Consider the following 11,825-nt stretch of genomic DNA (forward strand, 5'->3'; position numbering starts at 1 on the left):
GTAATTTTTATTAATTTTCACATATGGAATTTTTTTTAATAATTGCATTGTTATAAAATTTTAAAATAATTTTTAATGTCTGCTCACTTCAGTGTCATAATTTTTAAACTCCTAAAAAAATTTCTAATATCTGTCAACTTCAGTGTTATTCAATATTAAAATTTAATATTTTATTATACAATTATATTTTTTTAATAATTTAATTTTAACCATAAGAATTAAAAAAAAAAAAAAAAAAACAATTATAATTATTTATAAATTTATTATTATTATTATTATTAAGGAAGGGGCTACGACTTTTTGGATAATTCAGAAGAATTTTCAACGGCCACTGAAGATATATCAGGTAAATAGAATTAAAATTTCAGATTGATGATCAGACACGACATTAATAATAAATATTATTTTTTTTTTTTAGAAAACAAACCGGGCCATGGTCGAAATTTCTGAATGTAATTTGCTAATGAGCAAAATAATAATATGTCAAAAGAAGGAGATTTTGGCTTAGTATGCTTTTATCACTAAAAATAATTCATAACAAGAGCCACTCGGCTGGAGTATGACTATCGATCGAAACGTATAAAAACAGGAATATATGTTTAACTAGACACGCGCTTCTTCATCATTATTTATGAACAGGAATCTAACTTTAGTTTAAGTTCATAGTGTCAGTAGTTAAGTTTTGCAAGCGGTTACAGCAGGTTACAATTTGTTAATTCACATTTTTTATAAGGAATTTATTTTTCTACATAGTAAGGTAAATTTATTTTTATTTAATTAATTTTTTCAAAATTATTGTTGTTATTATTATTAAAACTTTACCCACTTTAATTAACATTTCTTCTCTGATCACAAAATTTAGTATGTTATTAATTGTTTATTTTATTTTATTAGTTGCCGCGTTTAAAAGAAGAAATATAAAAAATAATATCTCATAAAATTAATAAAAATATGACAGGTATTTAATAAAAGTTAAGAAATAATTCATTCGCGATTACAATGAAAGATGATCGATATTTCCGCGTGGTAGCCGTCACATAACACGTCAGTTTTAAGTTTATAAGCATTGTATATTTTATTAATTTGTAGCCTTTGCGCAGCATTGGCCTACACAATAGAAATAGAATAATAATAGATGCAATAATGCATGCTCATACCCTAGTGCATTATTACTTTTATTTACGTGTTTAAGTTTTATCATCTCGCGCTAACTGCTGGGCGCGTTAATAATTCAAAGATGATATAATATTTTCCAGAGAAGAAATCAGTATTAGAAATGGAGTCGTCTATCGAGGATGCTCATATTTTACAAACTTTATCCGTCCATAGGAATGATGTAAATAGTGTTGATTTTGCTGCTGATTGCACTTTGGTCACCGGTTCTGGGTAAGTAAATTTTATTTTATAAGGAAGAATATTTTTTTTTAATAAACTCGGTTTAGAAAATTATTTTTAAAAAATTGCATTTATAATTTTTTAAAATGGAATTTTTAAATTAATTTTTTAAAATTGAATTTAAATAAATTTTTCTTGCTATAATTTAGTAAAAAAAATTTTTAATATCATAAAAATCAAGTATTTAATGCTATTAAAATTATTTTTTTAGAGACAAAAGTGTCAGAGTATGGAAATGGCACCAAGGAACTGGATATGAACAAGTATCATGGTCTCCGTTAATGGGTCACAAATACGGGGTGACTTGTGTGAAAATTAGCCCTCAGTCAACGATGCTGGCCAGCGCGAGTATCGACGGGACAACGCAGCTCTGGAATTTAAGAGTAAATTATTTTAATTATTAAAAAAAAAAATATTATTAAATTTAGTTAAAATGATAATAATAATAATAATAATAATATTAAATAGACTGGATCAAAAATTCACACGCTGGTGCAAACTGGCGGTGAAGCTGTCAGAGTTTGTCGATTTGCTCCAGACTCAACTTTGTTGGTGACTGCAGGGGATAATGGACAAATTTGTCTCTGGGATCTTATCCGTAGGAATTTGATAAGGTGAATTTAAGCATAAATAAAAATACATTAATAATTAATAAATAATTAATTGACAGGTCTCTGCAGGCGCACGAAGGATCTGTCCAGAGCGTTACCTTCTCTCCAGACTCAAACTGGCTCCTAACATCTTGCACTCTAGGAGTTTTGAAACTCTTTTCGTCATTTGAAATGGTGGATACCAGTGGGAGCCAGAGCTTGGACCAGTCGGTAAATATCTTCGCAACAGTCGATGACGCTCATGATCTTGGGGTTGTTTGTTGTGACTTTTCTTCTTACCAAGTTATAACGAGTAAGTTTTTTTGTTAAAACTACAAAGGCGATTGATAAAATGGTTTTTTTTTTTTTTATGCTCAGATCAGAGAGCCATTGAAAAGTCATATCAATTGGTGACTTGTGGAAATGATCATGATGTTAAATTATGGGATGTTAAAGTTGTGGAAGGAAAAACTCAAATTCAGCCAATTACTGCATCGATAACGCTTTCAAAAATATTTCAAAGGCATAGCAGTGCATTGACTTGTGTTAAATTTAGTTCTAATGGGGCTTATATTGTTAGTAGTGGCCTTGATAAAATTGCTGTGATATGGGATACAGTAAGTTGTTTATTTTTATTATTATTAAAGAAGAAATTATGAACATTAATATTATTTACAGAATACAGGAAAAATAGTATCAGTTTTAAGAGATCACAAACGTTACGTAGCATGCTGTGCCTTTTCAAGAGACGGCAATCTTCTAGCAACAGGTTCAAACGACCGTAGCGTAATAGTCTGGGATCTCACTGGCAACAACTTAACTCTTGACTCAAAACTTTTGCGTCGAACTGCCGCTCTGATTCATCAGTCAACCGAAGAAAATCAGGACGCGGTTCAGGAACAAAAAGTTGTGCATTTTGCCGAAAATTCTGGCAATGATGTTACCCTGGTTTCAACCTTGGACGACCACGGCGGTGCGGTCAATGGAGTTGCTTTCTACGGTAATAATTTATTAGCGTCTGGTTCTGGGTGAGTAATTTTATAAATTAAAATTTACACAAATTAATTAATATTAATTAATTAATTATTATTTTATAGGGACAAACTTGTGAGACTCTGGACTGCAGAAAGAGAAGAAGAAATAGTAGACACAGAAGATGGAGAACAAATAGCACACGTGGAGCTAAAATTCGTCGAAAAGCCTTTCAGTCCCATTGACGGTCACAAGTACAGTGTTAATTACATCGAGTTCAGTCCTTGCGGGACAATGCTAGCTTCTTGTTCTTTAGACGGGACCACTATGCTCTGGTGTACTGAAGTAATCATCATTATATTATATTAATTTTAATTGTCAATAATTTTATTCCAATAATTTTTTTTTTTTTTTTTTTTTTTGACAGACTGGAGAACAAGCGCGTGAATCATTTGTCAATTCAGGAACTGGCATTCGTGTATGTCGCTGGTCTCCGGACGGTACTAAGCTAGCGACTGCTGGAGATGATGAAAAAACAACGCTCTGGGATATAAATACTATGGAAGAAATACAGTACTGTTATAAATAATTAAATAATTAAATTAAATTAAATTAAAAAAGAAATAATATCAGGAATTTTGAATGCAGAATTTTGGAAGGTCACGCAGACGCAATCACCGCGATAGCCTTCACTCCAGATTCGTCTTACATCGTGACAGCTTGCAGTGAAGGCTCCTGGAGGATATTTGAAGTCTACGGAGACTCTAATGCAATTGCTGTCTGCGACTCCCATGATCTTGGAGTTCAAGGGTGCGATTTTAGTCCTGCTACTTCTTCGCCTTTTACAGCAGTCGTTGGTATACTTTTTTATTTATTTTATAAATTAATATTGTCTTTTGCATAATTTAAAAAGAAAATTTTCAAGTTTAGTTGTTTTATTGATTTTTTTTTTTTTTTTTTTTTTTTTTTTTTTTCATTTATTATTCAAAGGTTCAAGACAGTCACCCACGGTTCGCGATGACGATAGCAAAAGTTTTACTTTAGCGACCTGCGGAAATGATTCTTATGTAAAATTGTGGCAAATAAAAATTAATCCGAAGAATAAAGAAGATTCTAATTTTTGTGAAGATACTGAGGAGGGTTCTTATGCGAGTTTAGTGTCTTATAGAGAAAAACGAGTACTTTCTGGTCATGGGGGAAATGTTATGGATGTTAAATTCGCTCCTTTTTATGGTGAAATTATTGGTAGTGTTGCTACTGATCGAACTGCTAGAATATGGAGTGTGGTAATATATCATTTATTTTATTTATTATTAAAATAATAATAAATTTTTAAATTAAAAATTAAAAATTAAATTTTTTATTCAAAAATAATAATAATCATTACAAAAATTCATTTTTTATTATTGTTATTATTATTATTGTTTAAAAACTAGCTTAAAAAATAATAACAATAAATTTTTGAAATTTAATTATATTTACAAAATAATTTTTCATTAAATTTTTCCAAATAATAAATTAAAAATAAATTTATTAATTTTTATTTCAGAATTCTGGTATGTGTCTCTTTGTACTAGAATATCATGAAAGTTTAGTGACATGTTGTGCCTTTTCCGGTGATACTGCCTTATTTGCTACAGGTAAATATAATCAATTATCAGTCATTGTCATAATAGTAATTAAAATTTAATTTTATTAAATAATTAATTTTTATCTAGGGGCTTTGGATAAAACAGTAGCACTGTGGCGGCTTCCACAGCAACTTATATCCCAAAGTATTTTAATAGACCAATTACGGAACAACAGAAAAAATATAATCGATTGGAAAACCGAGGATATTGTTAAATGGCTAATTGAAGTTGATTTAGGAATTTTAGAAGGTCGAGTTGCGGCTTCTAGGCTCAATGGAAGACTTTTACTCACTTTGCCGGAAGAAGTTCTTATTGCAAGGCTTGGAGTCTTTGATTATCCAGATGTAATTATTTTACTTATTTAAATAATAAATACAAAAATTAATTTATAAATTTAATATATTTATTATAATTTTTTTCCAGCTGATGAAGATATTTAAAAATCAACTGTACTGGTTAAAACAGCAAGACATAAATACCTTCAATAATTTCGAAGACACAGAAGTTCCAGATGAATATGTTTGTCCAATAACTCACGAAATAATGCGCGAACCAGTGAAATGCTCCGATGGATTCATTTATGAGAAAGCCGCTATCAATGAGTGGTTCCTTTGCGGGAAGTATACCAGTCCTATGACCAATGTGTCGTTGAATGACACCTCAATTACTCCAGCGATTGCTTTGAGAAACGCCATTTGTACTTTTCTTCACGGTGAACGTTCTGATGATTAATTAATTTATTAAAAAAAAGTGAATTTTTTTATTTTTTATTTTTAAATATCTTTTTGTATATTGACTTTTTTCTCTGCATAAGGTCTCAATGTTCCAATTTTTTATGACCAAAAATAAAGACACTGAAGTTAGCGGTCAGCTGTCAATTTAAAAAATTTTTTTAACAAATTAATTACAATAAAAAAATGCTTCTAAAAATTTTCACTGGTAATTTTTATTAATTTTCACATGTGAAATTTTTTAATTAATTTCTTTTTAATAATTTAATTGCTACAAAATTAAAAAAAAAATTTTTAATGTCTGTCAACTTCAGTGTTATTTGATTTGTTGTAACGATAAAAAAAAAAAAAAATATGACAGCTGTCAGCTGACTTCACTATCATAAATAAGTAACTTCATATATCTAAACAATGACAAATAATAATTTATTCTTTTTTGTATAATAATAATAATGATTACTTACTTACTTACTTAGTCAAGTCAATCGTATAGTTACTTGGTGGCCTGTCATCACCATCTCTTGTAAAAATATTTACACACACGACAACAGTAACTAAAATTGTATTTTAATAAATAAATAAATAATAATAGTATTTACTCCAAATTACCCGATTGTAAGATAAAGTTCCGAGCCAAGTGACCGAATTTTGACAGTCACGTATTTTTAATCAATTTTAATATATGATACTGAAGTTGACAAACAATAAAAATGTTTTTATAATTTTATAGTAACTAAATTTATTATAAAAAAAAATTCCACATGTGAAAATTAAGAAAAATTATAAGTGCAAAATTTTAAAAGCATTTTTATTACTGTGATTAATTTTTTATAAGAAATAAAAAAATTGACAGCTGTCTTCAGTAAAATTTCAATATTGTAAATATCAAGATACACTTATGTATACTTAAAAAATTATAACATTAAATTTAGCTGTCACTTCACAATTGTTTTCATTTTCTTTAACAAATAAATTATAGCAAAAAAAAAATTATTAAAAAAATGGACTTGTAGAAATTTTAATAAATTAAAAATGTTTTTTTGTTTAAGAAAATGAAAAAATTGTCAAGTGATAGCTAACTTTAATATCATTAAAAAATTATATATATTTTTATTTATAAACCTATATTTGTAGCACTGTGATTTATTTAAATATACTAACAATAATGCCAGAGGGCGCTAGTTGTACCTTCCTTTATTTTTCCCACCGATAAATTGCCGGGATGTTACGTGTTAATTTTTCCAATACACAAAACACAATATATATACATATACACCACGCCCGTAGCATCCGTGTGTGCCATTTGTGAATTTGTTCTTTTCTTGTATTAAATGTAAGCATTTCCATTAATAAATTGCGTTAGCCTGTGATTCATCAGATTATTCATCTGTAAAGTTTATTTTATTATTTCAAGACTGTTCGCCATGGTAAGTTTTTTTAATTTTTACTTCTGCAACAATAACAATAATTATAATTATCATTGTTATTGTCATTAGCATGTAAAGATAAAGATCAGATAAATAAAACTAAATTTTTTAATATTTACAGGCATCTTACTCCGAAGACCAACTTGCAGGTAATTTAAAAAAAAAAAAAAAAAAAAAAAAAAAAAACAATTACAAGTCAGACGTAAGGTGGTTGCTGGTTAATTTATACTTTCATTGGACATTGGAGATCTGTAAATGAGGTCAAGAGTAGAACTTGTGTCTTTTTATAGGTGAAACAGTGAGCAGACATTAACTGACCCCTCTACTGATCCCTTAAATGCATTATTGCGAATAAATAACCTTTTATAGACATTAGGCAGAATTTAGCAGAATTGATCTGCGCTGGAGGTGGTCATACTGTCTGCTCTGATTTAACCTGATAGTAGAGGGGTTCGCGATTTCATTTGCTGAATTTTTAAAATTGTTAACTCAGTTTACGTTGACAGTTTTACTTGCTCGTGTTGCAATTTTTTGTTTTAATTATTTTTTTTTAAAATGTACGGAGTTAATTACCAAGAACTGACTAACAGGATGCTCTCGTCAATGGATGGTGATTTTAGTCTAGATTAGTTAATAGAAAATAGTGGAAATTATTTTTTATTTTTTTTTTTTTTTTTTTTTAGAGTTCCAAGAAGCATTCCAGTTGTTTGACAGCCGTGGAGACGGTAAGATCCACGTGTCTCAAATCGGCGATGCCCTACGTGCTCTAGGGCAAAACCCCACCGAGTCAGACGTCAAAAAATTCACCCACCAGCACAAACCAGATGAGCGCATCAGTTTTGAAGTTTTCTTGCCAATTTATCAGGCTATTAGCAAGTCCCGTACGTCTGACACTGCTGATGATTTCATCGAGGGATTACGTCACTTTGATAAAGATGGAAATGGTATCATTTCCTCCGCTGAGTTGAGACACCTGCTGACTACTCTTGGTAAATATTATTTATTCATTTTAAAGAAACTTGGCTTTATTTTTTTATAATATTTAAGTTAGCAATTATTCGATCTTTTTTTTTTTTTTTTTTTATTATTTTATAAATAAATTTGCTCAGAAAAATTTTTTTTAAAGTTCATTTTTATTTTTTATTTCTAAATATCAATTTTTTTTTTATCAAAAAAATGATTAAATAATTGCTTAATTAATTTTTTAAGATAAAAATTAAATTAAAAAAAAATTTTTTTGGGCCAATATTTAAATAAATAAAATAATTTTATTTACAGGTGAGAAACTGAGCGATGAAGAAGTTGAAACTCTCTTGGCTGGGCATGAAGATTCTCAGGGAAATATTAATTACGAAGAATTTGTCCGCCATGTTATGTGCGGTTAATTCATAATAATCATGAAAAACTAATATTCCTAATGCATTTAATTAAATTTCTTTCAATTTTCCATTTATTTTACTATGTATTATTAATTTTATAAATAATTTACATTTTTAAAATATAATATTTCATTTGCTAATTACAATTAATAATTTTGTAATTTCTGATTTTCGTTAAGATAAATTTAAATTAAATGCAAAATAAAAATAGTTGCATAGAATTAAAATTTTTATAATTGTATCTGTTGAGTAAAAGACAGACGTAGGATAATCTAAAAATTTTTATTTATATTTATAAAATAAAAACAACTATCGACCGTACGGATATTCATTTTATTTTGTAATATTACATTATAATTAGTAAAGATTACTTAATAATAATAATAATAATAATAATAATAATAATAATAATAATAATAATAATAATAATAATAATAATAATGATACTAAAGTTCGCAGTCTTGGCCATTTTTTAATTTTTTTTTGAACGCTTGCTCCTTTTTACTAAAAATTTAAATAGCGCGCTGAGCGCGCGCCAAATAATAAATTAACCAATAATAAATCGAGTTTCGACCTTTGACTAACTTCAAGACTATCATGTATTTTAATTTAGAGGTTATTGAAGTTAGCTGTCAGCTGTCAATTAAAAAAATTTTTTTAATCAATTAATTACAATAAAAATATGCTTCTAAAATTTTTCACTTTTAATTTTTATTAATTTTTACATGTGAAATTTTTTAATTAATTTTTTTTTTTTAATAATTTAATTGCTAAAAAATTCTAAAAAAATTTTTAATGTCTGTCAACTTCAGTGTTAATTTATTAACAGTAGATAATGTGAAAAATAAATTTTTACCATAACATGCGAAAAAAAAAATTTGTTCAAGCATTTTGCATCTATTAAGTGTAAAAAAAAAATGTCCTCCCTCCACTTTCAAGTTTGAGGTCATCAAGAACTGCAATTACAGGTTTTTTCAAGTTCAACAAACTGCACTGCAATTTAATTCGGTGGGCTAGGTTGCGGATCTGATCAGAGATCAGAGTTTTTCTAGTCTCAGTGACTTGAGCGCCCTCGTCGATAGACGTCCAACCCTCAGCTCAATAAATTACACTTGCAAAAAGTTCAAACTAACACGTGGTGGACATATGTAAATAATAAACTTACCAAGGTGAAAATATCGTGACATGTAGAATATGTTGAGAGCATTCACCGTTCAATTTATCCAACAGCGAGGCTACAGTAAGCCACTGGTGCGTGTCAGGTTCGCTCCAAGTCCTACAGGTAACTAAAATTATTATTATTATTATTATTATTATTATACTGAAGTTTGTTGACAACTGTCAATTTTTTATGAAAATTAATGTAGCACATATTTAATAATTTTTTTAAAAATGAGAAAAAAAAATTGACATCTAGAAATTAAAAAAAATTAAAAATATAATTTTTTTGAACAAATCTTTTTGTTAAATAAAATTTAAAAATTGTCGACAGCTAAAATGAATGTCATCAATTTTTTTAAATTTTATAAAAAATCAATTTAATTAAAAAAAATTATTTAAAATTTTTTTTTTTGCAATTTTTATGTAAGGAATTTTTTTTTCATAATAATTTTTATAAAATTGTAAAAAAATTTATAATGTCTGTTAGCTTCAGTGTCAATAATTATTTTTTAACAATTATTAAAATGACAATAACAATAAATTTCAGGTGATCTTCACTTGGGTGGTCTAAGAACAGCCTTGTACAATTATTTATTCTCTCGCCAGCACAATGGACACTTTCTACTGCGAATCGAGGACACTGACCAGACGAGATTGCAACCTGGAGCAATGGAGAGGCTGCGAAACAACTTGATTTGGGCAGGAATAATCCCGGATGAGGATCCAGTGAGAGGAGGACCAACAGGTCCCTATATCCAGTCGAAGCGGCTGGAGATTTACCAGGAGTACATGAAAAAATTGATAGAAAATGGCTCAGCGTATCCTTGCTTTTGCACTGAGCACAGGCTGGACCTGCTGAGACGAGAAGCAGTGAAGGCTCGGCTGATTCCCAAGTACGACAACCGCTGTCGTCACCTGGAGAAAGATGTCGTCAAGGAGAAGCTCAGCAAAGGCCTCGAGCACTGTATTAGGTTCAAGTTGAGCCCAGAGCCTCAAGGATTCAAGGATATTGTTTACGGAGATTTTGAGCCCACCCAGCAGGAAGCGGACTTTGTGATCGTAAAAGCTGACGGGTATCCTACTTACCATTTTGCTAACGTGGTCGATGACCACTTGATGGAGATATCTCATGTCCTCAGAGGGGTCGAGTGGCTAGTGTCGACCCCCAAGCACCTGGAAATTTATCAGGCCTTTGGTTGGATACCTCCAAACTTTGCTCACCTGCCTCTGATTCTCAATACTGACGGCTCGAAGCTCTCCAAGAGGCAGGGCGACATCAAAGTTGACTTCTACAGGGAACAGGGAATCTTTCCGCTGGCTCTGATTAATTATATCACTCATGCTGGAGGTGGCTTTGATAGGGATTCATCGATTTCTTGTTATAGTTATGAGCAATTAATCAAACAGGTAGTTTTTTTTTTTTTTTTTTTTTAATAGGAACATTAATTTAATTGTTTTTTTTTTTTTAAGTTTGACATCAATAAGATCAACACCCATTCGTCCAAACTCAATAGAGATACTTTAATGGAATTAAATAAATTAGAAATAGTTAATTTATTGAGTGATGATAATAATACCAAAATTTTAGTAGAAAAAGTACGAAGATTAATCCTTGAAACTTTTCCTGACAGGTAATTTTTATTGTTATTATTATTTGATTAATTTTTTTTTTTTATTAATTATAAATAAATAAAATTTTAAGACAACATGATGGCAGTCTGCAGTTAGATGATGATCACATAGTAACAATATTAAATTGGTCTGTAAATAGAATTCATACTTTAAAAGATTTAGTCAATAAAGAATTTTCATTTTTGTGGGTGATGCCTCAATCACAAGTTGCCACTTCAGAAAATTCAGGTAAGTTAATTTTTTTATTTTTATGTAATAATTTATAATGTAATAATTATTTGTTAATTTTTTTCAGAGTTAATAAAAGTATTGAGTACAGAATTAACGCAAGTAGACAATAATGATTTTCATAGGAATAATTTAAGGACTTGTTTAAAGAAATTTTCCACTACCAATCATATAGAGTTCCCAAAGCTGATGAAATTGCTTAGAGGTCATCTCAGCGGACTTGAGGTAATTTTAAAAATTTTTTTATTTTATTAAATACTTATAAAATTTTATTTAAATTTATTTAATTACAGCAAGGCCCAAGTGTAGTTGAAATGATGGAAATTCTAGGAAAAGACAAGACACTTAATCGATTAAACAAGCACTGTGGGTGATATAAATAAAAAAAAGTCTTTTTTAATAACAATAATGGTAATTATTGAAATAAATATACGTATACACAGTTGAAAGTTGGAAGAATTTCATTAAAACCTTTTGAGTAAAATAAACGAGAGGTAACTTATTATTATTACATAATTAACAATATTTAGACAAAAAGTTATTAATGTGCATGTATGACAATAAACATTACACAGATGTTTTTACATTAGATTAATTATCACAGAATTTAAAAAGTTGACTAATTGTATTGATAAGTTCATCAGTCTAGTGTATAGAATCAGAGGCTAGAGTTCTAAAA

At 29.0% G+C, this 11,825-nt stretch overlaps 3 protein-coding genes and 1 long non-coding RNA gene across 8 annotated transcripts; 3 read left to right on the forward strand and 1 right to left on the reverse strand.

The window, feature by feature from the left end:
• The first annotated feature begins 235 nt into the window (after positions 1-235).
• Positions 236-5,795, forward strand: LOC141536278 (WD repeat, SAM and U-box domain-containing protein 1). The gene is made up of 14 exons (XM_074256698.1): positions 236-757; positions 1,257-1,386; positions 1,607-1,778; positions 1,864-2,009; positions 2,066-2,298; positions 2,364-2,602; positions 2,664-3,013; positions 3,083-3,302; positions 3,385-3,530; positions 3,606-3,814; positions 3,948-4,243; positions 4,507-4,597; positions 4,676-4,932; positions 5,012-5,795. The coding sequence occupies exons 2-14, from the start codon at positions 1,277-1,279 to the stop codon at positions 5,318-5,320; spliced, it is 2,778 nt and encodes a 925-aa protein (XP_074112799.1). The 5' UTR covers positions 236-757; positions 1,257-1,276; the 3' UTR covers positions 5,321-5,795.
• Positions 1,632-5,929, reverse strand: LOC141536287 (uncharacterized). Of its 4 annotated transcripts, none has more exons than XR_012480710.1 (3): positions 5,788-5,892; positions 5,068-5,309; positions 1,632-1,765 (listed from the first exon to the last, which is right to left on the reverse strand). It is a non-coding gene; the product is annotated as an uncharacterized LOC141536287 (long non-coding RNA). The 4 variants fall into 4 exon arrangements; XR_012480711.1 differs by lacking the exon at positions 1,632-1,765 and adding an exon at positions 4,531-4,591; XR_012480712.1 differs by lacking the exon at positions 1,632-1,765 and adding an exon at positions 4,810-4,944 and having other exon boundaries at positions 5,792-5,929.
• A 665-nt stretch (positions 5,930-6,594) lies between these two features.
• Mlc-c (Myosin light chain cytoplasmic) lies at positions 6,595-8,278 on the forward strand. Of its 2 annotated transcripts, XM_074256711.1 has the most exons (4): positions 6,595-6,746; positions 6,868-6,895; positions 7,430-7,735; positions 8,025-8,278. In XM_074256711.1, exons 1-4 carry the CDS (start codon positions 6,744-6,746, stop codon positions 8,129-8,131), a joined length of 444 nt encoding a protein of 147 aa, XP_074112812.1. In that variant the 5' UTR covers positions 6,595-6,743; the 3' UTR covers positions 8,132-8,278. The 2 variants fall into 2 exon arrangements, with proteins under 2 accessions (XP_074112812.1, XP_074112811.1); XM_074256710.1 differs by lacking the exons at positions 6,595-6,746; positions 6,868-6,895 and adding an exon at positions 7,031-7,356.
• A 711-nt stretch (positions 8,279-8,989) lies between these two features.
• Positions 8,990-11,595, forward strand: Glurs-m (putative glutamate--tRNA ligase, mitochondrial). The gene is made up of 6 exons (XM_074256700.1): positions 8,990-9,407; positions 9,834-10,693; positions 10,757-10,917; positions 10,989-11,146; positions 11,214-11,371; positions 11,440-11,595. The coding sequence occupies exons 1-6, from the start codon at positions 9,320-9,322 to the stop codon at positions 11,518-11,520; spliced, it is 1,506 nt and encodes a 501-aa protein (XP_074112801.1). The 5' UTR covers positions 8,990-9,319; the 3' UTR covers positions 11,521-11,595.
• Positions 11,596-11,825: the final 230 nt, after the last annotated feature.

The sequence above is a fragment of the Cotesia typhae genome, unplaced genomic scaffold (genome assembly GCF_013202065.1).
Source record: "Cotesia typhae breed Kobodo isofemale line unplaced genomic scaffold, CoteBio_Ctyphae scaffold_152, whole genome shotgun sequence".
Classification (NCBI taxonomy): Eukaryota; Metazoa; Arthropoda; class Insecta; order Hymenoptera; family Braconidae; genus Cotesia; species Cotesia typhae.